The 23,250-nt window shown below is 30.4% G+C and overlaps 3 protein-coding genes across 4 annotated transcripts; all 3 read right to left on the bottom strand.

The window, feature by feature from the left end:
- Positions 1 to 12,222: 12,222 nt before the first annotated feature.
- Positions 12,223 to 15,336, bottom strand: LOC107944869 (mitochondrial carrier protein CoAc2). The gene is made up of 7 exons (XM_016878695.2): positions 14,416 to 15,336; positions 13,899 to 13,984; positions 13,602 to 13,809; positions 13,348 to 13,474; positions 13,067 to 13,251; positions 12,860 to 12,982; positions 12,223 to 12,789 (listed from the first exon to the last, which is right to left on the bottom strand). The coding sequence occupies exons 1-7, from the start codon at positions 14,545 to 14,547 to the stop codon at positions 12,652 to 12,654; spliced, it is 999 nt and encodes a 332-aa protein (XP_016734184.1). The 5' UTR covers positions 14,548 to 15,336; the 3' UTR covers positions 12,223 to 12,651.
- A 219-nt stretch (positions 15,337 to 15,555) lies between these two features.
- On the bottom strand, positions 15,556 to 17,817 carry LOC121229230 (thiamine phosphate phosphatase-like protein). The gene is made up of 4 exons (XM_041112863.1): positions 17,528 to 17,817; positions 17,032 to 17,153; positions 16,748 to 16,949; positions 15,556 to 15,969 (listed from the first exon to the last, which is right to left on the bottom strand). Exons 1-4 carry the CDS (start codon positions 17,663 to 17,665, stop codon positions 15,694 to 15,696), a joined length of 738 nt encoding a protein of 245 aa, XP_040968797.1. The 5' UTR covers positions 17,666 to 17,817; the 3' UTR covers positions 15,556 to 15,693.
- A 1,745-nt stretch (positions 17,818 to 19,562) lies between these two features.
- On the bottom strand, positions 19,563 to 23,210 carry LOC121229228 (probable protein arginine N-methyltransferase 1). 2 transcript variants are annotated; one of them, XM_041112861.1, is made up of 9 exons: positions 22,731 to 23,210; positions 22,354 to 22,364; positions 21,834 to 21,989; positions 21,638 to 21,701; positions 21,406 to 21,548; positions 20,665 to 20,752; positions 20,388 to 20,503; positions 20,089 to 20,239; positions 19,563 to 19,971 (listed from the first exon to the last, which is right to left on the bottom strand). In XM_041112861.1, the coding sequence occupies exons 1-9, from the start codon at positions 22,990 to 22,992 to the stop codon at positions 19,766 to 19,768; spliced, it is 1,197 nt and encodes a 398-aa protein (XP_040968795.1). In that variant the 5' UTR covers positions 22,993 to 23,210; the 3' UTR covers positions 19,563 to 19,765. The 2 variants fall into 2 exon arrangements, with proteins under 2 accessions (XP_040968795.1, XP_040968796.1); XM_041112862.1 differs by lacking the exon at positions 22,354 to 22,364.
- Positions 23,211 to 23,250: the final 40 nt, after the last annotated feature.

Genomic DNA, 23,250 nt, shown 5'->3' with positions numbered 1-23,250 from the left:
TTTTTTATTTATTTTTATTAATACACTTGTACCCAATCATTACCACACATTTGTCTTACTTTTATTTATTTATCATATAATATTAATTTAATAATAATAAATACACTAATATTTACTTAAATAATAAACAAATACATACATGTATTACAAATGTGTGTATTATATTTATTACACTTGTATTTTATTTTTGCCATATACTTAGCATTCTTTTTGGCTTATTTGCTTATTTAGTCCTTTCAATTTTCTTTATTCTATAATTAAACTTTCACACTTCATTCAATTTAATCATTTTATCCAATTATCCTTAGTTTAAGCTAGTTCACTTAATTAAACTCTAATTAACCACTCGATTAATTTCGTAAATATTTTTAATAAATATTTACTAATCCATTTTTCAGAAACGGAGACCCGAAAATACATTTTTTCAGTAACGGTAAAATTCGGGTCATTACAAGGTATGTGTTAAATTTATTGAATTTATACGGATATATGTAATTATTGTAAAAATTAAATATTTGTTATTGAAAAGTAAAATGAATTATATCGAATTATGAATATATATATATATATGATTGTTGAGATGTGAAATGATTGGAAACTGGAAAATGAAACCCTATTAACAGTATCGGGCTAAGTCGGATATAGTTGGCATGCCATAGGATTGGAAGTGTTCAGGGATATTGTGACTTTGTGTCGATGAGACACTATAAGTGTCGTCGTACTGTTACTATTCCGGATTCGTTCCGAAGAGGTACTCTGTACCTTACTGTTACTGTTCCGGATTTGTTCCGATGAGGTACTCTGTGTACCGCTACTGTTACTGTTACCGTTACGGTGTATTCCGGCTCCGGCCAATGAAACATTGTATGCTATCCCAGTGTGTGGGTTGAATCCGTGTATCCGTCGAGTCCGAGTCATGTTAATAGGGATAAATAAATGTACTGAATAATTGACTACTACTGAATAACTGACTGTAACTAGATAACTGACTGCTACTGTGTAAAAGATTGTTACTGAATAATTGATTGTTACTGAATAATTTATCGTTACTGAATAACTGACTGTTAAATAGTGACTGAATATTATTGAACAACTAATTGTTATTGAATGATTGAATATTACTGAATGAAACTAAAAAATTGATCGATACTAAAAATTATTTACTGATATTGAATAGTGAACAGAAGCATAAGTAAGACATATGAATGAAAAATATTATTATTTAAATGATTGTAAATTTATTTGAAAAGCTAATTGGGTTAATAGATGATAAAAATTATTATTTAAATGGTAGTGAATTTATTTGAAAAGCTAATTGGGATGATAAAAATTGAATGAGTTGTAAAAAAATTATCCTTGAAATGAATAAATGAAAATTTATGATCATTAAATGATATTAAGTGTATGTTTTACTATTTAATGTTTGGTTTATAGAAATACAACTGAGTTCATACTCAGCTTATGGTTTGTTTCCGTGCGCAGGTTAAGTTAAAGCTAGAACGTGGAATTAGCATCCCAGGTCGATCCCGAATTCAATGAGGTAGAGCGTGTTAATAGTTGGTAATGACATGTACCTAGTATATTTTATGTATGTGTATTTTGAATTGTCAATGTATTGATGAAATATTTAGAATTAGGTTTGGTAATGGTATATAATAGGATTTGGCTTAATTGGTATAAATTTGAATTATTTGATAATTTGTTAAATTTGTGATAAGTGTAAATAATTATTTTAATTAATAACCGTAAATGAATTGTATTGACTGGTAATACCTTGTAATCCTGTTCCGGGGACGGATAAGGGTCAGGGGGTGTTACATCAATAAACAATTATTAAGCTCGGTTTATAAAAATAAAAATCGTGGTTCTCGAGTTTATTCGTTATATTCGCTCACTTTCTCTTTTCCCTTCTTTGATGACGTTCCCGATGCTACGTTAGCTACGGAAAAATTAATATTTAAAATCATCAATACATATCATTTAATAACACACTCTTCTATTTTCCATGTAACTTTTACATAAATTCCAATTTAGTCCTTCCACCATAACCATTCTTTCTCTTTAAAACCAATCCCATATTTTCATTTTAATCCATCCTTTACAAGTTTTAACACTTAACTTCCTCCATAAAACATCAGTTCTACAATCTTTTCAATTTAGTCCCTATTATAACAAAACTTATATCTCTTTTTACAATTCAATCCTTTTCCCACTTCTAACTTGAATTTCTATCACTTTTTCTCATAATTCATTCAATTGTTCAACTTAATTAACATCTAAAAATTCACTAGCTTTCTAAACTTTAACATAATTCAAGTAGGGCTTTATTCTAGGATTCCAAAAACATCAAAATTATAAGAAAATAGACTAAATTAACTTACCAATTAAGCTTCAAACCTCAAAAACCCTATTTTTCCTTTCTTTTTCTTTCCTTTCTATTTCGTTTTCATTCTCTGTTCTTTCTTTTTCTATTTTGTTTCTTTTATTTATTTTAAATATTATATTATATTATTATAATAATATATTATAAATATTAAATATCTTATACTTAAAATATAAGTAAATACATATATATTTTACATTTGTATAAATAAAATTATTACAAATGTATTAATTTATACCACACATTTGTCCCCTTTTTGGTTTTTTTACTAATTTAGTCCCTTCACATTTCTTTAGTCTATAATTAAACTTTTATCCTATATTCAATCTAGTCCTTTCAATAATTTAGCTTTAATTCAAGCTAATTCACTTAACTAAAGTCTAATTAACTACACTACTAGCTTCGTAAATATTTCTAATAAATATTTACGAATTCATTTTGCAGAAATGATGACCCGAAAATTAAATTTTCTAATACCTATAAATTTTTTCTTCTTATTTAGATTTGTTCTTATTTTTCTTATTCACCAACACCCTTCATTTCCCCCCCTTAAAACTCAAATCCTAAGATCTACAAGCAAGCTTCAGTTTCAGCACAACGTTATTCTCATTAATAGTATTAACAGACAAAAGCAAACGAAAGAAGGTCGGACGGTGGTCGTTGTTGGTTGGAGAGTTCACCGAATGAGGCCGGCCGGTGGCTAAGGTAGGAAAAAAAGAAAAAGAAGAAAAGAAAATGAGAAAACATGAGAAAGAAAATAAAAATAAAAAGATGGAAAAAGAGGGTACGCACATGGCGGCACACGAGTGGCTAGCGATGCCACATTAGCAAAAAAGTAAAGACATTAGTGATGCGATTTCTTGAACCTGAATAGAACCTCGAAAATAAATCGATGAGACCCGTATTCAATAGTAAGGAGAAAGTCACAATTGTTTTAAGGATCGTCTTGATTTAGGAACAAATGGGTGGAAACGTTGACTCGAAGTACTTGCAGTATAAGGAACCAAAGTTATATTGAACCCAACTCACTTAACTTGCAAAATTATTCGAACCTTGGTATAGTGAACTAGAATAGGATTCTCGACCCAATTTGAACAAGACTGTCTTGGGCTTGATCCCAGAGTCCACGCATCAATCCATTAAGAGCCTCCTTGAGTCATTTTGCTCGGGCCCTTGTAATTGGCCCAATTGGCATTTGCAAATGATCAAGCAATATGTTGGACATCCCATGTATAGTTGGACCATGATGATTGGGCCCATTAACATCATTCATCGGCCTATCAAAATTTGACTTAGTGCTTGATCTCAGAATCACATCAATTAGACCTGGGTATCAATATAGTGGACGAAAAATGTAACGTCCCCTAACCCTATACCGTTGCCGGAACAGGGTCACGAGACATTACCAGCCAGTACAGTCCAATTCCGGTCATTAATTAAAATAAATATTCACACTCATCCTAATTTTAAGATGTCGTCCCTTTAATGGGCCCTCGTGGTCCAATATGAACAGTAAATTCAATTTGGAACTAATTTAGAATCACTACGAATTTTTAATAAATTTCAAAATTCATACTATATACCGTTGCCAACAATAATTTACTTATTTCATCAATACTTTTACAACCTAAATGACTCTCATTAAACATCCTAGGTACATGCCATTATCAATACTCAACATACTTTACCTCATTGAATTCGGGATCGACCTGGGATGCTGATTCAACAGTCTAGCCTTAACTTAACCTGCGCACGGAAACAAACCGTACACTGAGTATACACCCAGTGGTATTTCTATAATCTGAACACTTAAGCAATTATAAAACTTATTATTTTATATATATATCGAACTATTCAAACTCAATGAGTATTCAAACATTCACTTTCCAACCAATGTTTTGGTTTACTTTAAATTTCAAATCATTTATTAATTTCAATAGCAATTAATCAATCAGTAATGTTCATTAACAATCAGAACAATTATTTATTCAGTAACAGTCAGTTATTCGGTAACAATCAATTATTCAATAATAACCAGTTATTCAGTATCGATCAATTGATCGGTTATCCAGTAACAGTCAATTATTCAGTAAAATCAGGTATTCAGTAACAATTAAGTTATTCAGTAACAGTCATTCATTCAGTGACAATCAGTTATTCAGTAATGATCAATTATTCAGTAATATTCAATTATTCAATAACAGTCTAATATCCAGTAACAATCAATTATTCGGTAACAGTTAATTATTCAGTAATAATCAGTTATTTTATACCTTTATTTACCCTTATTAACATGACTCGGACTCAGACGAATACACGGATCCAACCAACACACCAGTACGGCACATAGTGCCTCATCGGCCAAAGCCAGAATAATAACAATAACAGTAGCAGTACGGTACACAGAGTACCTCATCGGAACAAATCTGAAACAGTAACAGTAACGGTAACAGTAACAATATCCGACACACAAAATGCCGAATCGATAACAGTAACGGTAACAGTAATAGTAGTCGGCACATAAGTGCCTGATCAGTAAGCCGGCAAAACCCGTATTCTTCCATACCCTATGGGATGCCAACTATATCCGACTAGTCCGACTAGTTAATAGGGTATTTAATTCATTTTTCAGTTTTTAATTAATTCATATTTTAATTAATTAACTATATATTTTCAATTCAATATAATTCCATTCACTTTTCACTAATAAATATTTAATTTCACAATAATCACAATTTTCTATCAATTTCATCACACTTCCAACTACATATATTTTCCAATATAACAAATATTTATTATTCAATTTCCACATCAATATTCATTTAAGTTCAAACATTCATATATATATTCATAAATCAATTCAATATAATCAATATCCAATCCAATTCAAATAATCATCTCAAAACACCTACTACATATATATATTAAATAATAAATCCAACAATTTAAGTATTAAGTTCGGATTATAGAAATACAAACCATAGTTTCTGAGCTAACTCCCGTTGACTTTGTCTTGTCCTTTCTTAGCCGAGATTTTCGGTACCACATTGACTATGAAAGTAATACAATTCATAATCATTAATACATTACTAATTTATATCTTGAGTTACAGAATTCTAAATTAAGATCCGCTAATTTCTCCTTACCCTAAAATTTTCAAAATTTTTCGTTTAGCCATTAAGTAGAGTTTATTCTTTAAATTCACCCATATTCTGCTGTCTGACAGTTTCGACTCTTCTTCACTAAAAGTTAATTATCTCACAGTACAGAACTCGGATAATATTCCCGTTGATTTCTCCTGAAAATAGACTCATTAGGGATTCTAAACATATAACTTTAAGCCTCTAATTATTTTTCTCCAATTTTGTGTGATTTTCCAAACTCAGAACAGGGGAACCCGAATTCATTCTGACCTTGTCTCACAAAATTCATTGTATCTCATAATTTACAATTCAATTGCTTATACCGTTTCTTCTATAAAAACTAGACTCAATAAGTTTTAATTCCATATTTTATTCATCCTCTAATTAAATTTATAAATTTTTTAGTGATTTTTCAAACTTAGACTACTGCTGCTGTCCAAAATAGTCTTAGTGCAAAATGTTGATTTTCTACTTTTAATTTCAATTTAATCCAAACTAAATTCACTTACTTTTCTATCTTAATTCATACTTTATTTCTACTCAATTTTTAACCAAACTTAGACATAATTATCTATTTTTCATCATAAAACCATAATTTCGAAATTCTTTCAATTTAGTCCTTAAAGCATAAAACTTATGAATCACTTTACAATTCAATCCTTATTTCATTTCTAACTTGAATTTCTATCAATTTAGCCCTTAATTCATCATTTTACTCAACACGAACATTATCTAGAAATCTAATAACTTTCAAAATATCAACTTAATTTCATCAAAATCTTGTTCCAAAGCTTCTAAAACATCAAAATTAAGTAAAAAGGGCTAAATTGACTTACCAATTAAACTTTCAAACCTTGAAATCTGAAATTTCCCTTTTCTCCCTTTCTTTCTTTTCTTTCCTTCCTTGCTCTCTGTTTCGTTTCATTCTGTTTCTTTTCTATCTTTTTTTTTTCATTTCTTTTTCTTTTGTTTTACTTTATATATATATATAATATGTTAACTTAATAAATATCTAATTAATATCAAATATTTATTTTACATTTGTATCCATTTATTATCCACACACTTGTCATAATTTAATATATTTGTTACATAAAACTCTTATAATATAATTATTTAATTAATAAATATCTTTTATAAATAATAAATATCTACTAATAATTAAATATACATATGACAAATGTATGTATTCAATTTATTACACATGTATTTTATAATTACCACACATTTGTCACTATTTTAATTTATTTCATAATATAATATAATATTAATATTAATTAATAATTATAGAAATAATTTAATATTTAAATAAATATCTATTTATTATCAAATACTTGTATTACAAATGTGTATATTTTTATTTCTACACTTATATCAAATCATTTCCATACACTTGCCTTTCTTTTATTTATTTATCATATACTATCAATTTAATAATAATAAATACAAGTACTTAAATAATAAGTAAATACATACGTGTATTACAAATGTATGTACATTATTTATCACACATGTATTTTATTTTTATCACACACTTGGCACTCACTTTGGCTTATTTGCTTATTTAATCCCCTCAATTTTCTTTATTCTATAATTAAACTTTCACACTTCATTCAATTTAATCATTTTATCCATTTATCCTTAATTAAGCTAAATTTACTTCATTAAACTCTAATTAACCACTCGACTAACTTCATAAATATTTTTAATAATTATTTACTAATCCATTTTTTGGAAACAGAGACCCGAAAATACATTTTTCTGATAACCTTAAAATTCGGGTAGTTACAAAAAAAAAGTTTGGGTACCAATCTGGGAGAAGTGAACAAATTCAAGTACCAATTTTATATTTAATATTAAATATAAAAAAACCAAAACTTTGAAATAAAAATGAATTGCTGGATATAATTTTTTATTTCTCATAAAATAATTTCATTTAACAAAAATCTTTTGCGACAAATCTCAAAATTATACATGAACTGCAATTTTATATATGAACTTTAAATTGAGCAATTATACACATGAACTTTGATTGTAATTTAATGCATAGATAAAATTTTAATTTTGGTCCAACCATACTCATTTAAAGATAAATATTGTTAGGATAGAAAATATCAAGAGATGAGTGAATTGGTATTTTAAAATTTTCTACAAACTTCTATAAATAGAAAAAAGAAAATGGAAGAAAAGCTTGAATAATTCGATTTATAGTGGTTTTGCCCCAACTGACTACCTCCACTGCATTGGTATACCTCAACTAAGGATTTCTCAATTCACTATATTTAGATTATTATCTTTCAAGGAAAATGTATAACATTTACAATATAATCTCAATCTTTTTCACAGGGTTAAGATTGATCATTCCCCTAATTTTTATAACTTAATTAAAACCCTCTAGCTTTTGTGGCTAAGTTGAAAACCTTTTACAATCTACTTAAGATTTTATACCACAAAAACCTTAAATATGCACTTCACAACAAAGAGAAGATTAGCAAACTAACAATGAACCTCTAGTAGGTGTGTGTCTGCAAATTGAAGCTCTAAATACAAAGATGAAAAGGTATTACAATAAGCTCTTGATGAATCTATGTACAAGAGAAAATGAAGCAAATAAAGAATTGAAGACTTTTCTCTTGATCTCTATGATTGGATGTTCATCTCTTGTATCTTTAAGTACTCCTTATATGTATATCGAACAAGGGAAAATTTTGTGATTGTTTATAGCTGTTGGAGGTATTCCAGATAGACTTGTATCGATACAACTCACAAGGTATATAGGTAGAAGTGGACTTATAGCGGTAGAAATCTCCTTAAGTATTGGTAGAAGTATGTAGGAATGCTTGGGGTTCTTTCTAACTTGTTTCTATCGGTAGAACTTTCTCCACGTATCTATACAACTTCCTAGACTTGTATAAATGAATTTAAAACACTTAATAACATTTTGGATTGACTCAAAAATATTAGATAAATTAAAACACATTTAAAATCATAGAGATCAAGAGAAACGTCTTTGAAATGCTTTGAAAATGTTTAATGAAATTTTCAATAATTATTTTCACCAAATGACTTAGGAAATATAAAAAAAAATATTTTAAATATTAGATAAATATAAATATTTATGTATGCAATATATAAACATAAAATGATGCTATATTAATAATTGTGCTAAAAATTTATGAGAATTGGATCGAATCAAAATTTCATATGTGAAATTGTAAATTATACTAAATTTCATATATAATTTTGAAATTTATCTCAAATCTTTTAATATATAATTTTTAAAATTCGTTATTTATTGAAAGAAATAAATGATTAGCAAAATTCAAACCTTTCCCATTTGTCGTTTACTTGGGGATTTAACTGACGTGCTTACTGGGCGGCTAATAAGTTAACTATTCCATTTTTTATATATGAAGAAACTCTAACCTAATTCTTCTTCTTACTTTAAAAAACTATGGTTCAAAGGAATTGCTGGTAGACAAATAAATAAATAAATTAGTAATAATAATAATAAAACAAATATCAAACTGTTTGACATCTCCCACAATTCACAATGTATCTTTTCTATTTTTCTACTCATTGATTTATATATTATACTAATCGAGTCTTCTCATTATTAAATCTGTTTTAACCAATACATAAAATTTTATATGACATAATTTAAAATAAAAGTTTTAAAGAAAAGTAAGATATTACCGCATAATTTTTAAAATTAAAAACTTAAAAAAGAAAAGAAAAGAAAAGAAAGTGAACAATAGTTTTTATGAATTCTTTAAAATTTTTTTTTTAAAAATCAAGATTTTTAAATCCATTTTTACAATATTTATTTTTTAAAATTTTCATTTTTAAATTATGTCACGTAATATCTAATGTCTCATTCAATAGTTAAATTAACGATTTTAGTAATAGAATGACCTTATTGATATAAAATCTATAATTTGAAGATGTAATTAGAATATTTTAAAGTAATGAGAATTGGATGGTGAAATTAAGTTTTGTTTAATAAAATATAATATTTAGAAAAGAAGGAAAGCGGTAGAATATAGTTGATATTGTTGAATGAAATAATGGAGTTGTATGATAGGGTAAAAACTTTCTCCAATTAAACAAGACATGAATTGAAATTTATTATATATTGTATTGGATAGGTAAGTGCCCCCCCAAACCACAAATTGAGAAAAATCAGACTCCTTTTGCTTACTTTAAAAAAGAAAAAAAGTAGTAGTTTTGATGTTGTTTTAGGTATTAAATACAGGTTTTGCATTCAAAAAAGGTTTGTTTAATCAAATTTCAGGGTGGAACTGTCTTTAATCACAATCCAAATATACCTAGTTTATAGATATCTTACCCTACTTGCATTTCTCCTTTTCTATTTAAGGAGCTAATGGTGTTTATTAGTGAAAACAACCACATCAACTTATTAACATAATCAAACCAATCTCTCTCATAACATCATCTTTTCTTCTTTTATTTATTATTACACTAAATTTTAGAATTTTTTTTTATTGTGTCGAAATATCATATGTATATCCTCCTTTAGATTATTTTGTATTTCAATTGGGGTTTGCTTGTAATATTTTATATTGAGTTAATTTTAAATTTTGATAATTAAACATGTATTTTGCTTGTTACTATCAATAATATATTACTTATGGTAATATCTTTTTATAATCTTTGTCTTAACTTTCGATGACTTTTAATTAAATCTATCCATAAATCGAATGAAATTGTAACTTTTTCAAATTAATTTTTATCTTAACATAATTTAATTCTTTATTCACTTATTCACGAATATGATAAATAAATAGATTTTATATTTGTACATATAAAAGAATCATTGCATTTCTCATAGTGTATAAAAGTTTTTGGATGTTGATAAGATGCTCCCAATCATCCAATTGCTAAGAAAAGGTATATGTCAATATTTCATGGATTTGATTGCTTAAAAATCATAATCAACTTGCAAATGGAATCTCCAAATCCGCCTTTGTTTTCCCATTTTGGACTAAAACTAAACCATGTACAAGGGCTTTGTACTCATCATAAATATATATATAAATTGCTAAGATAGAAACTTATTTAATTACCAAAAATAAAGTTTAATGATTTGCTCAAACAAATTGTGATAGTTTAAAGAAAAAAGAAGAAGGAAGAATTAAATGAATTAGTAATTAGAAAGTGGGAAAAAAATGCAATAATTGCAGTGAAATAGGCACCACAAATGTTGCTTTCAATTGAAGGACATGAAGCACTAGCTAATAACATAGGATGCATGCACTTTTCTTCTTTTATCACTTACTTCCAATATTTGACAATAATAATCTAAAGAAAATAAAGAAGGGTGAGATTACATCATACATCATATATAATCTAAATTCTAAAATCAAGAACTGCAGGCCATTGTTGAATGTCTAATGTGCAAACCACTTTCATATCTTTGTTTCTTCAAATAATTTAATGTCACTGATTTTGAAGCATTGGGTTTTCATTTACGTGAAGAAAAATGCCATCTTCATGTAATTTTTACATTTTAATAATTCATTTGTATAAATTTTAACATATTCGTTTTTTTTTCCCCTCTTTCGTATTATATTTAAAATGGTTAAGTGTAACTGAAGGAACAGTAGTATAAAAGAGACAGTAGGGCAGCAAATGATAAGTAGCTTTTTAAAGGGAAAAAGGAGGAAGAAAGTGGGTTGCACTTGTATGCCTGAAAAAAAGAAAGGTGGAATTTCTTCACAGCAAATCATTCTTTGACACTAAGCAAAGCACATTATGCAGTAGAGTGAGCAAAAAATTCAATATGAAAAACACCAACTTGAAAAATTTTAAAGAAATTTGATAGTTTGAGTTAATTTTATCGAACTTCTTCAATTTTTAAAAATTAATTTAATAAGTAATTTGATTTTTTGAGTTAAATTTAATTTTAATTTCATAATTTAAAATAACTTAAATAATAAATGAATAAACATTTATTGATTTCCGGTTAATTTCGAAAATGGATAAATTGATTCCTTTAAAACTAAAAAAGTCAAAACAATTTTCAAAATATTTATATAAAAAAACTTTCAAATTTTGTAAACAAATACAAAAAAAAAATCAAAGAAATAAAAATGATATATTTATATATATTATTTTTGAAAAAATTAAAATGATAAATTTGAGATCTTAAATAAGTAAATTAGCAAATCAAGTTTATCACACTAAATTATTTGGTTCAATTTTCATTGCATTCAGAAAAAATCAAATTGAATTAATAAGATAAAATATCACCCATCAACTTGACTAATTCAAAATTCTTTTATTCGATTCGTTTCGTTAAATGCCACCTCTATCATGCAGGATGCTATTGGCTTTATTTCAGCCAATGAAAAACGGCTTGCCATGGAAACCATGACTGGGTTTTTTCTTTTTCCAAAAAGGACCATGTTTGCATTGATTTTTTTTGAAAGTATGATTTCAACAATTAATCCAGAAACCAAAGGTATGCGTTCGGTTTCAATAAGTATGCATGAACCGATCAGCATCAACTATAAATACGCATCTACCCTGAAATGGTCATTTTTAAGTTTATATATATATATATATGTGTGTGTGAATACAAATATCAAATAGGATTAAATAAATCCAAATAACAAACATCTTCAATAAACCAACATGGTTATTTTAGCAGTCAAAAAAGGCAACACAAAAGGATAAAACTAACAAATATGTTATTGAATGAGATTAAATTAATAGCAATTTCACTTTGACTAACGTATATAATATCAGAAAAATATTAGATCAAACATCTATGAAGCAAACCAGAGCCTCTTGGAAGGTTCTCATGCAAGTACATGCAACAAGCTATAATACAAAGCTCCAAAACCCAACAGTGGGAACCTAAAAGATAAGTTGAACCGCATCCATTCCGAATCGATTTCAAATATATGAATAAAATTCGAGTCTCTTGGCATGAAAACTTATCTGTAAGCTGCTCTAAGGCTAACATACAGCTTAAAAGAATGGAATGTACAACTCAGATGGCCTGACTTGATATCCATATTATAACATAAGAGCTTTAAAGGTGAAGTGAAGCTCCTTCATGGCCACTCGAACAATCAATGAGACAGATATTACTTATTATCATGACCGAAGAGATGATGTTCGGGTATTTCTTTTATTTGTTACCACTTCTATCACAGCTTCCTCATGGGATGGAACTTTCAGGCTTGATTTCATGATGTCGTAAACTGTAAAACCAATTGCCACAAATGGTACAACCTGGAGAAAACATACAGAGATTAGTTTAACAAGAAATGATAGATAAAAATGCATGACATTCTTTTCATACCTTCAGGTAGTTGATGCTCAGCCCTGAAAACAATTGCTTCCAGCCTTGACTTTTAGCAATCATAATAAGTGTTTCGATTGTTCCTTTCAACTCAGGACTATTAGATGCCAATACCCTTTGGACCTAACAACACAATTCTCATTCATCACATTAAAATTCCTGGTTTGATCACTTTTCCTTCGATGGATTTGAGTCCGAGTAAAATACCTGCATTTGCCTCCTCACGACATCAAGAGGATATGTGAAAGTTTGGCCCAACAGACCAGCTACAGATCCACATACTAGATTCACCATTATGTTTTTCTTCTGCTCATGAGGGACGTGACGCTTCATCTCTTCATAGAAGTAAAACTTCAAACCAGCATACGGGAAGATTCCGTAAAGCGATGGAGCTGAAAATCATCCTCACATATGACTAAGAAAACCCATGATAATGTAACCACCAACACACAATTTAACCGCAGCATGATTAGTTTTGAAATCCATACCAACACCCCGATAGAGACCTCTGAACCCTGACACTTTGTAAGTCTTGGAAAAACAATCAAGAATTCCTCTGTAAACTTGTTCTCTGTTAACGACTCCCACGACATTAATCCCTGGTGGACCAACAACCTGCTCTAGCAAACGCAACTTGGTCAGACAAACAGAAAATCCCAGAAAGAAGGAACCAAGCTGAGTGAGTGTCGACACCGACTGCCCCCGCACCTCCTCGGAGCCTCTAGAATATTTCTCTATTTACCTGATAAGCTAATTTAGTCCGAACCAAATCGAGAGGATAAGTAAAAAGCACAGCAGTTCCTCCAGCAAATGATCCAGCAACAAAATCAAGTGCAGGGCCCCTTCCAATGTCAGGAAATCGCTTGATGGTCCATCTACGGTATTGTTCGTAAGCCATATAGTGAAGTGCTGCATGGGGAACAATTCGAGCGACACTAGCACCGTTTCCTCTATAGTCATCTCATAAACTTAGTAAGCAATTAAAGATATATTTCGGGGAAATCCTTCAAGTAAAAAAGCTAATGAATTGGATATCCACCTGTAGAAACCCTTGATGCCTTCTGTTTTAGCAATCTTTTCGATGGATCCAAAGAAGCCTATGCTGCGAAATTCTGCTTTTCTAGTCTGGAACAGAACAACGAATTATAAGTTCATCTGCAAATGCACGGTGAATATCCAAATGTTGCAGGCCCCTGGAAGTTGGCGGCACAATACTGAAATCTACATTCTTACTTTAATAAATTACATATCACTTTGTTATTCCTAGAATGAAGAAGGCTATCAAAATATCAAAATTAAATAATCTCAAAGCCAACATAGTTTTTAGCAACGAAACTTCATTGCATTGACAAAACCAACAAGTTATTGTAAGCTCGAAAATCAATTATGGATGCCAATTCATATAAGAAAGAAAACAAAAAACCAAATAAAAAAAACAGCAAAGAAGAACCAAAGAGTCCAACAAGTACAATCGCGGCTAAGAGCAAATAGTTACACAAAGTAAATCAAGAAGCAATAAATCGAGCACAAACTGTGAAGCATCGAAAAAGAAATACCTGAAACAAAATCTTGACACGCTCAAGTGGAGCAACAGCGGTCTTTGCAAGGCCACCGGCAACACCTCCAGCGACCAATTCCTTTGCAAACAAAGGCATGGACTCTATGATCCCATCAAAGAACAAACCCATATCTCTTTCTCCTCACTTGTTTGCCATTTTAAGCAGATAGAGTGAAAAAAGAGTGATACTTTTCGTAAAAGAAGACGGTTAGTTATTAAAAGAACAGCATGGGTGGGAAAGGAAAAGAGAGAAGAAAAGGGAAAAACTATCTGATGGGGGTCGGTACTGGGTTGGGTTTTATATGTTGTGAGACAAGCGACATTTCAGAGCCTCAGATTCAGAGGAGCACATGTAATGGCCCCTTCGGTTTGGTTTGGTTTGGTTTGGTTTGGTACAGTATAAATTAGATTCCAGTTGTGCGAAGGGAAGGGAAGGGAAGGTAATTTACTAACGAGTTTTGTGGACCTGCTGGTATTTAATTCCGGAATTATACTGGCTCTTTTATAGTCAATCTTGGCTGTTGGTTTTTTCTTTTTTCATTGGTTCCAACTTGTTTGGTGGCCACTGGCCATTGGTGAGTGACTGTGGAATGAAATGCGCCTATTCTCCTGGTACCTTTTCTGTTTCTTTTACTATCGATGAAAGCAGCTGAAATAATTCATGCAGTTATTTTTAAAGACCCGACGGCTGCGACCTATACTTTGTATTCTCAAATTACGATATTTTCTTGAAAATGATAAAAAAACTAAAATGCCTCTTTCTCTTCTTATTTGTAATAATAATAATAAATACAGAAGTAGGATTGCAAGTTTCTATAGAGATGAAGAGGGAAGTATGAATTCTATGAAAACTATGTATATATAGTCCATGATATTTCCCGAATTAATTCTTTATAATCTTTAACATGTCATCTAAACAACATTATTAGCATTCAAGAATAATGATAAACGACTGAATCAGAACAGATTCTTATAGAATATGTCTGCCTGATCTAATAATTTTTTGCAAACTAAGGTTCTCAGTTATCCACCAATATACCTTAAGTCTGGAAGGTGATTTCCAAACATTGATCCGATATGAAATGAGACAAGAATAAGTTGTGATGAATGTAAACGCCAGAGAATTTTGAGCCTAAGGGATGAAACAAGAATTCCGCATTCATATGGTGTAATTGTAAGTATAGAAGCAATATTAGCACCTCCATGGTTTAAGGCTTTGGGCGAAGACACTGAAATATGGAGCTTGCAATTAGATGAGTTCAATTGAGAAAAAATGTTACAAGATGCTTCGTTCTGAGGATATTCTGTTAATGAGGTGGAGCAAGGTTCCTTCAAGCTCTTCACCGTTGCTCCATTCACGAACTTCTGCTTTGACAAAAGCTCGGTCACTAAAAATACAGTTCCATAAAGGGTAGTTCTTCCTTGGCATCACATAATCCTTGTCTCCAAGCTTCAAAGTTGGGCAGTAATCACCTGACCCATCTCCCAGGTAGATAAAATTCTGCCTTTCGCTTTCAGGAGCAGAAGCTTGGATATTGTTAAGTACTTGACCCTACAATAGAAACCACACAGTGACTATTTAATTCCCAAACTCTTAGATCCTGTAACGTAGTATATAGGAAGCAGTACTGGGAAACTAAACTACAATGCCTTTTGAGCTATTAGGTAGCATTCTAATGAAAACTTAACTTTAAATATTTTAGGGTTACTCTTTCCCTTTTACTAGTGGAACATGGATTACAGCATGCAAAACTAAAACGATTATGGGGGAATGTACTTTGAAGATTTATGATGACTTGGCAAAAGTTAACCACATCAGTTATGCTTAACCACAAAATATGTTACCTAAGCAACCAGATCCCGAATCAACAAAATCAAACTTAGACATGAATAAATCAATCCAATATTCTGCAGACAAATTCCAAGGCATACACATTGGCATCTTGCTTACTTCAGGGAGTAGGAGAATATTGACAGTGCATAAACTTCATGGCCACTACCCAGAAAACACTTTGCATCAACAAATTCAGATGCATTATAAACAAGGAAGAATGAGCATGTATCTTAGCAACTCCATATATTCCCCTTTAATTCTTTCCTGAAACTAGGAGTATCAAGAACATTAACAGAAACGAGGACTCCACAGGCAATATATCCAGCAATCAAAATAAACAAGTCCACGACATGCCTACAAAATGCAAATGCAGAACCAACAATCCTCAAGCTTCACATAAACTAATATTCCAGATAATCAACCAAATTTTCAATCAACATAAAGTAAAAAATTAACGAATTTTCGATAAATATGCTCAATCAGTGAACTTATTTACCTTGCACAAATTTGAAGGACATAGGCTGCACCCATGTGGAGATAAGGTAGAGTCATGATAAGGGAAGATCCTAAGCCTTCCTTCTTCATCTACGAAGGTTGGATTTGTATAGATCTTTGAGAAGCAACCCAACAGATCATGATGCTCCAAAATTTTCTCAATGAAAAACTGATTTGCATCACTAAGTATCCTCAAGTCGCATCTGAAATTCCCCATATAACCAACATTAACCGTAGAGCTTGACAAAGAACAAACCATGAAAAAGGATGTCCAAAAATAACTACCCAAAAGCATGGGCGGCTTTAATGGCGGCAGCAATTCTGGGATGTACCGGAGTCTTTTTCAAGCATTCTGCAATATCGTCAGCAGTTTCCCCTCGGGAATGAAGCTCCTTCATCATCCTATCCTACAAGTAAATTTAAAAAACAAATATTAAGTTCAAGAAACGAGAAAAGCCTCTAATACACTTTTTCAGCAATACTCCGAAAAAGTACAAACCTTTATCACAGTTAACAGTAAATTATGATATCTTAGTGTTTAATAAACACAAATAGCACATTTGATATAAAGCAATCAGCTAAATTTCACAGTAGAGTAAAAACTTATTAGCATGTATTTTAGAAAGCCTATCACTCCAATTTATTCCTAGTGATCAATACATTTAGTTTTACCTCGAAACCTGTGAACGACGATTAAAATGAAGTGTTTACTGTAACTATGAGAAAAGCGAACGGAATGGAAACTGGAAAAAGGAAGTTTTAAATCAAATGCAAAACAAACCATGAGGGAATTCCAAGGCAAGGTAGATCGGAGTTGATGGAAGAGGTCGGAGAGGCCCATCTCCGTCACCACCCAACTGTCGCTGTCCCCGTCTATTAACGTCCGATCAAAGTCAAAGACCACCACTATAGCCGCCATTTTTAGGGGACTCTCCGACACCCCCGCCTCAAATCTGTTGACTATTTGGGGGGTGGGGAGACTGTATCAGATTGAAGTTAGGTACCTGGTCACTAAACGATTAAACTTATCGTCGCCGTCAGTTGTATAAACTAATGTGAGATTACAATTAAATCTTGATGTTGACCAGTCTTGACTTTAAATATGTATTAGTCCCATGCGGATTTATTATTATTTTTAATAATTACTTTGTACTTACCACGGATTGATTATACATATTTATTTAAAATACATCAAGATTATATAAATATTTATATACTTTTTACATCAAAAAACAATAATTTAAATAAAAATTAAGATATTTTTATTTTAATATTATGGGAAATGAAAACTTGATAATATTAGGTTTTTATTTTTATATTTTAATCTTTGATAGTAATTAAAGAAAATGTGTCTTTACAAAATTACTTTTAGGATATAATAATTTAGATAATCAATACATATTATTATATAAAAATATTTAAAGGTAGAAAAGAATCATTTAATAGAATATAATTCAAAATAAAAATTATTAAAAATAATAAATAAATGATAATTCTAGATCTTCAAATTTTAAAATTAAAACTATATTTTAAAAATTCAAAATAAATTGTTTAAGTATATATTTGATAATTTTTTAAGAAAATCTTGTTTTTGAAAAAGAATCTATATTTTGAATTTTTTATATAGTTCTAAAAAAAAAAACAAAGCTATAAGAAGAAAAAAGTCTACATCCCAAAATGAAAGTTGTAAGTTCTTTTTTTTTAAAGAAAAATAGTATTTATATAGTTACAAAAGAGTAATTATGATTAAAAGATAATTATGATTGATTTATGATTATGGAAAGTAAAAGATAATAAATATTAATATAATATGAAAATCTAATCTAATATATATATTTAAAATTTATTATTATCTAATTATTTTTTATTAATTAAATATTTATCTAAATTTTTAAAAAAAATTTAATTATTTAAATTTAAAAATAATGATTATCATTATCTATTAAAAACTTTAGGGTTGTTTTTACAACTTTTAAAGCTTTTTCAAATTTAAATTTAAAGTATAAAGGAATTAATGACAATTTATTACATTCTTTTTTATTTTTTAAATTATTATTATCATTATAATTTTTTTTGTAAAATTATTATTTTTAAATCATTTTAATTAACAATCTTTTGATACTGTTTAATTATGTTTAAAACTTATATATTAAAAGAAAATAATTTTTAAAAATTGATAAAAAATTTAGAATAAAAATAGAATTAAATGTAAAAAATTGAGAGTGCGCCACTTGGTGCAAATATAAGGTATGTACCTTGGTGTATATATATATATGATACGATTAAAATATATTTTTATTAAATCTTTTTAAAAAATTAAAAGGATTTATAAATAATATGAATAAAAAGATTAAAAAGTAATATTTAAAATAATTCCCAAGATAACATTTTAAATTAAATTATTATAAGAAATAGATTTTTCCAATAAAAGAGTTTAGAGTAAATTTCAATTATAAATGTATTTTTTAAAAGTAAAAACTTAAAATGAGATTTAAATAGAATTTTTTTCCTATATAAAAAAAAACAACAATTATACTAACATTATAATGATGGAACTGATAAGTATTAAAAGTGTTCGCTCGTCATAATTGTATGATACCACAAATTTTTTTATTATAAAATATACTTTACAATTTGTTTACCTTACCTTATAATATAGTATATGATGTGGGGATCATGAGAAATGTTATTTAATTCAAGAAATTTTGGTTAAACTTGTGTAAATGTCACTTCTGTAAGATATATGTTTTTGTTCAACGTTTTTGTAAGGAAAGTCTTAACGAATTCTCTATGATAAGAAACCACAAGATTCAATATGAAGCATAAATGAGAAGAAAACAGTTGGATTGAGTTAATGAAGTACATGCATCTTATGTGTTTTTCTTTCTCAGGAAAAACCTTTCGAGGAAAAAGAAAGTAGAAAAGGAATTAAAAAAATGTTTGGTGAAACGTTTAAGGAACATGCAAACAAGGTCCCCTCCTACAGCTAGTAGTGGTGATGAAATGCTCTGCAACAAAATCAGCGCATCTTATAGAATTGAACTCTCGAAACCACACAACGTCGTCCACTCAATGAATATTTAACCATTATATCAACGTCTCGGGGATTCTTCTTGTTTGGTGCAACAGTCATGCTCCCAATTATTGCCTCCCCTTCACAGATGGTTAACACATCCTCTAGATATAGGACTGTTTGCTTCCAATGGGTAGCTCGCGATCTTGGTCCTGCATTTTGTATTTGCCATTAGCCAAGGCAAAGTTCTTCTAGGCTGGCTTGCTGATTTCTGTTCGTAGATAAAATGGAAAGGACAAAGGATAGAGAATTTTGATGTAGATACAAACCTGTAGAGAAACCCATCAATTTGTGGCATTTGGTAAACGAAACATCAAAATATGCAACGAAAGCATGGATGTAATAATCACGCTCTGCAATAAGCTTGAAAGGTGCAGTGAAAGAAGCATCCCCAGGAACCATCTTAGAAATATCCATTGTCTGAAACCAGAAAACCAAAATAAATAATTCAGTTGTACTCCAAACACATTATTTTGTAAAATAATTTCCAGTAAGTGTTCATATATAGATACCCAATGATATATACATACATACATACATACAGGAATATGCTTATATATTTTCTCACCTTGAGAAGGTGGCAATTTGTTACAATTTGTTTCTGGTCAACCGTATCAACAAGAGGTTCCATCATAGCTTGCTTTTTTATACAACTCATGTCAAAGCCATAAACATTATTCCAAACTGTAGCAAGATGATGCCATGTAGAAAAGGTGGGGTACATATAAGAATACAAAAAGTTGAATTGCAATGAAACACAATAGAAAAACTCGTTGAAAGTTATACAAATACATATGAACATGAATACCTAGATTTATATCAATTTAGCAGTCTGTTATACTCACATTCGATCTTGTCGTCTTTGTATTCGGCATCCTCAATTGCTGTCAAGTAAAGAGAAGCTTCATCTGGTAGCACAACTCCATCATCAACCTGACACGGGTAAAGGAATAAGAACTTTGATTGTAAAGAATGTAGCATATAAGAACCCAACAAAAATTTTGCTTTCATGAGCAAGAGTAAAAATAAATTTAAAAGGCCCAGCCCGTTCACCACATGAAATAATAAGGAAGCAAACTGCGCAAGAGAGCTTGACATGATGATAGAGTTAAAATCTCAATCAATTAACAGTTATAGCTGGAATCTAAGCTACTTTCTGCAAATCATATCATGCAGCGGAGAATTTAACTAATAAAGTAGCTAGCTGCCCCCAACCAAAAAGAGCTTGAGATGATGGCAACTGGAGTATGGGAAAAGGTCAAGAAGACATTGACAATAACATAAGACCAGGCAACACTACTGCTGCCATACTAGAATTTAGATTGGTCGCACAGTGGTATACTGGATATAGTATCACAAGAAAAATACCATATAGGCAGCGAGTCTTCACAACTAAACATAAGCCATACCTGACACATACAGCTCCATAACAGCCATACTAGATTGAATATCAGTTAACATAGCATACACATAAATGATTCATCAAGGAACTTCCTATTACATGATAAAAGTGCAAAAACATATTTCCAACCATGGAAATATTTTGAGTATAAATATTTATGGTATCAAGTATAGCAGCAACTTACAAGCCATTTATCACGGGCATATAACACTGTGTTCAACATATTCTCGAACAATAAAAAGTAACCCATCCACTCAGATATTATAATATCTACTTTTGCAACAGGAAGCTCAATTTCTTCAATCTTTCCTTTCAAGACCGTGACAACTGTAACAATCAAATAATTCTTTGGTAAACAATGTGCTAAAAAGGAGAGGAAGCAATACAAGAAGACACAACAATTTTAAAAAACTCACCATCAGACAAGCCATTTGTTTCAACAATTTGTTTAGCCATGTCAGCCATATGGGAGCATTCAACCTAGGAAAGGGAAAAATATGAACAGCATTTGACAAATAAGAGATAGACGCCAGGAGTGTAAGAATTTGGTCAGACAGATTATTAACAACACATTAAACAGAAACAAAGGAAGATGTAAACTGGAAGTCATACAGCATAAACATGAGCCGCCCCTGCTTTTGCACAAAACAGGGACAAAATTCCAGTCCCAGCTCCCACGTCAAGAACTACTTTGTTCTGGAATAGAAACTTATTCCGATAAATAACATTTTGATATGTCTTGGTTCGCACTACATCTTTAAGCATTTCCTGAAATACAGGGAATGGCAGGTTAACACAGAGGAAAAACATTTTACAAAAAAAGAAGAAATGAAAAAGTTATGCAACCATACCAAGTTCTTCTACTGAAACCAAGAACACAAACGCAGAAATCATTTCCAGAAATTTAAGTAAAAGATTAAGTTAAAAAAAGAAGACAGTTTTTGGATAGTAACTGTGTTGCATAAAGTCATGTATGAGCTTAAACAAAGAGAAAAATTACAAACAACCCTCCAATCACAGATATTCGGCACCCAATAGATCACAAAATAATGGTGACTGAAGCAGAACTATTCCATAAATAAGTCGACAAAAACGAAACAAGATTCAAATGTCCAAGTTGTTGCACACTTACTTCATGAATACCTGCACATACACAAAAGGGGGGGGGAAAGATTTAGAGGAAAGTGCTCACTGTAGATAAATAAAAGAATGTATGACTTGAAACATCAGCGAACCCAATGCGCTACCTGATACCGACATGCTAGCCCCATAAACATGCAACCAGTGAACCACAAATTACTTAGATATAAATAAACTATTGAACTCAAAGCTCTAACTTTTGCAAAGATAGAAACTTTCTTCTCACATTCGAACCTTCTTCACAAAAATGTTAAAGCCAACACTAAGAAATCCTCACATTCTCATTGTTTTCTAATCAACAAGAAAAATCAGTAAAAAAAAACTTCAAAATTGAATCTTGGAAAAGAGGATGAGAAGCAGAAAATATACCGAAGTGAGAGTAAGAATCGAAGTAATAATCAGCACTGGTTTTATCATCTTCGCCGTCGCAACCGAAAAACGAAACGTCGGGCTCTCCCATGGAAATATCTTCACTAGCTTTATCAACGGCGACGATTGAATCATCGAGATTGGAGCTGTTGCTGGCGATTTCCTTGTCGTCGGCGTCTTGGAAGCGAATGTTAGCTCCTTCGAATTTGTTCGAAGAGTTGGTCGAGGTTTGAGTTGTGTTGGTGCTTTTGCGGCGACCCATGTTCTTTTCTACGACCTTTATTAGGGTTTTGTGGAGGAAGAAGCGATGAGAAGATTAGGGCTTTCGTTAGAGCCTTTAGCCTGTGCTTGGGAGGAAGGTGAGCTCCACTGTGGCGTGAGCGCTTTTGCTTGCTTGCATTCTTGCTATGTGTCTATATATTTGCCGGTGGTGGCCTGCCTCCGTTTATTTTTTAAGAGGTACGGGAGTTTCTAAAAAGATTTTTTCTAAGATATCAATCGGCGTCGTTTTACTTATAAC

The sequence above is a fragment of the Gossypium hirsutum genome, chromosome A05, assembly GCF_007990345.1.
Source record: "Gossypium hirsutum isolate 1008001.06 chromosome A05, Gossypium_hirsutum_v2.1, whole genome shotgun sequence".
Classification (NCBI taxonomy): Eukaryota; Viridiplantae; Streptophyta; class Magnoliopsida; order Malvales; family Malvaceae; genus Gossypium; species Gossypium hirsutum.
The sequence above is the reverse complement of the archived record's forward strand: the minus strand, read 5'-3'. Positions and strand labels throughout refer to the sequence as shown.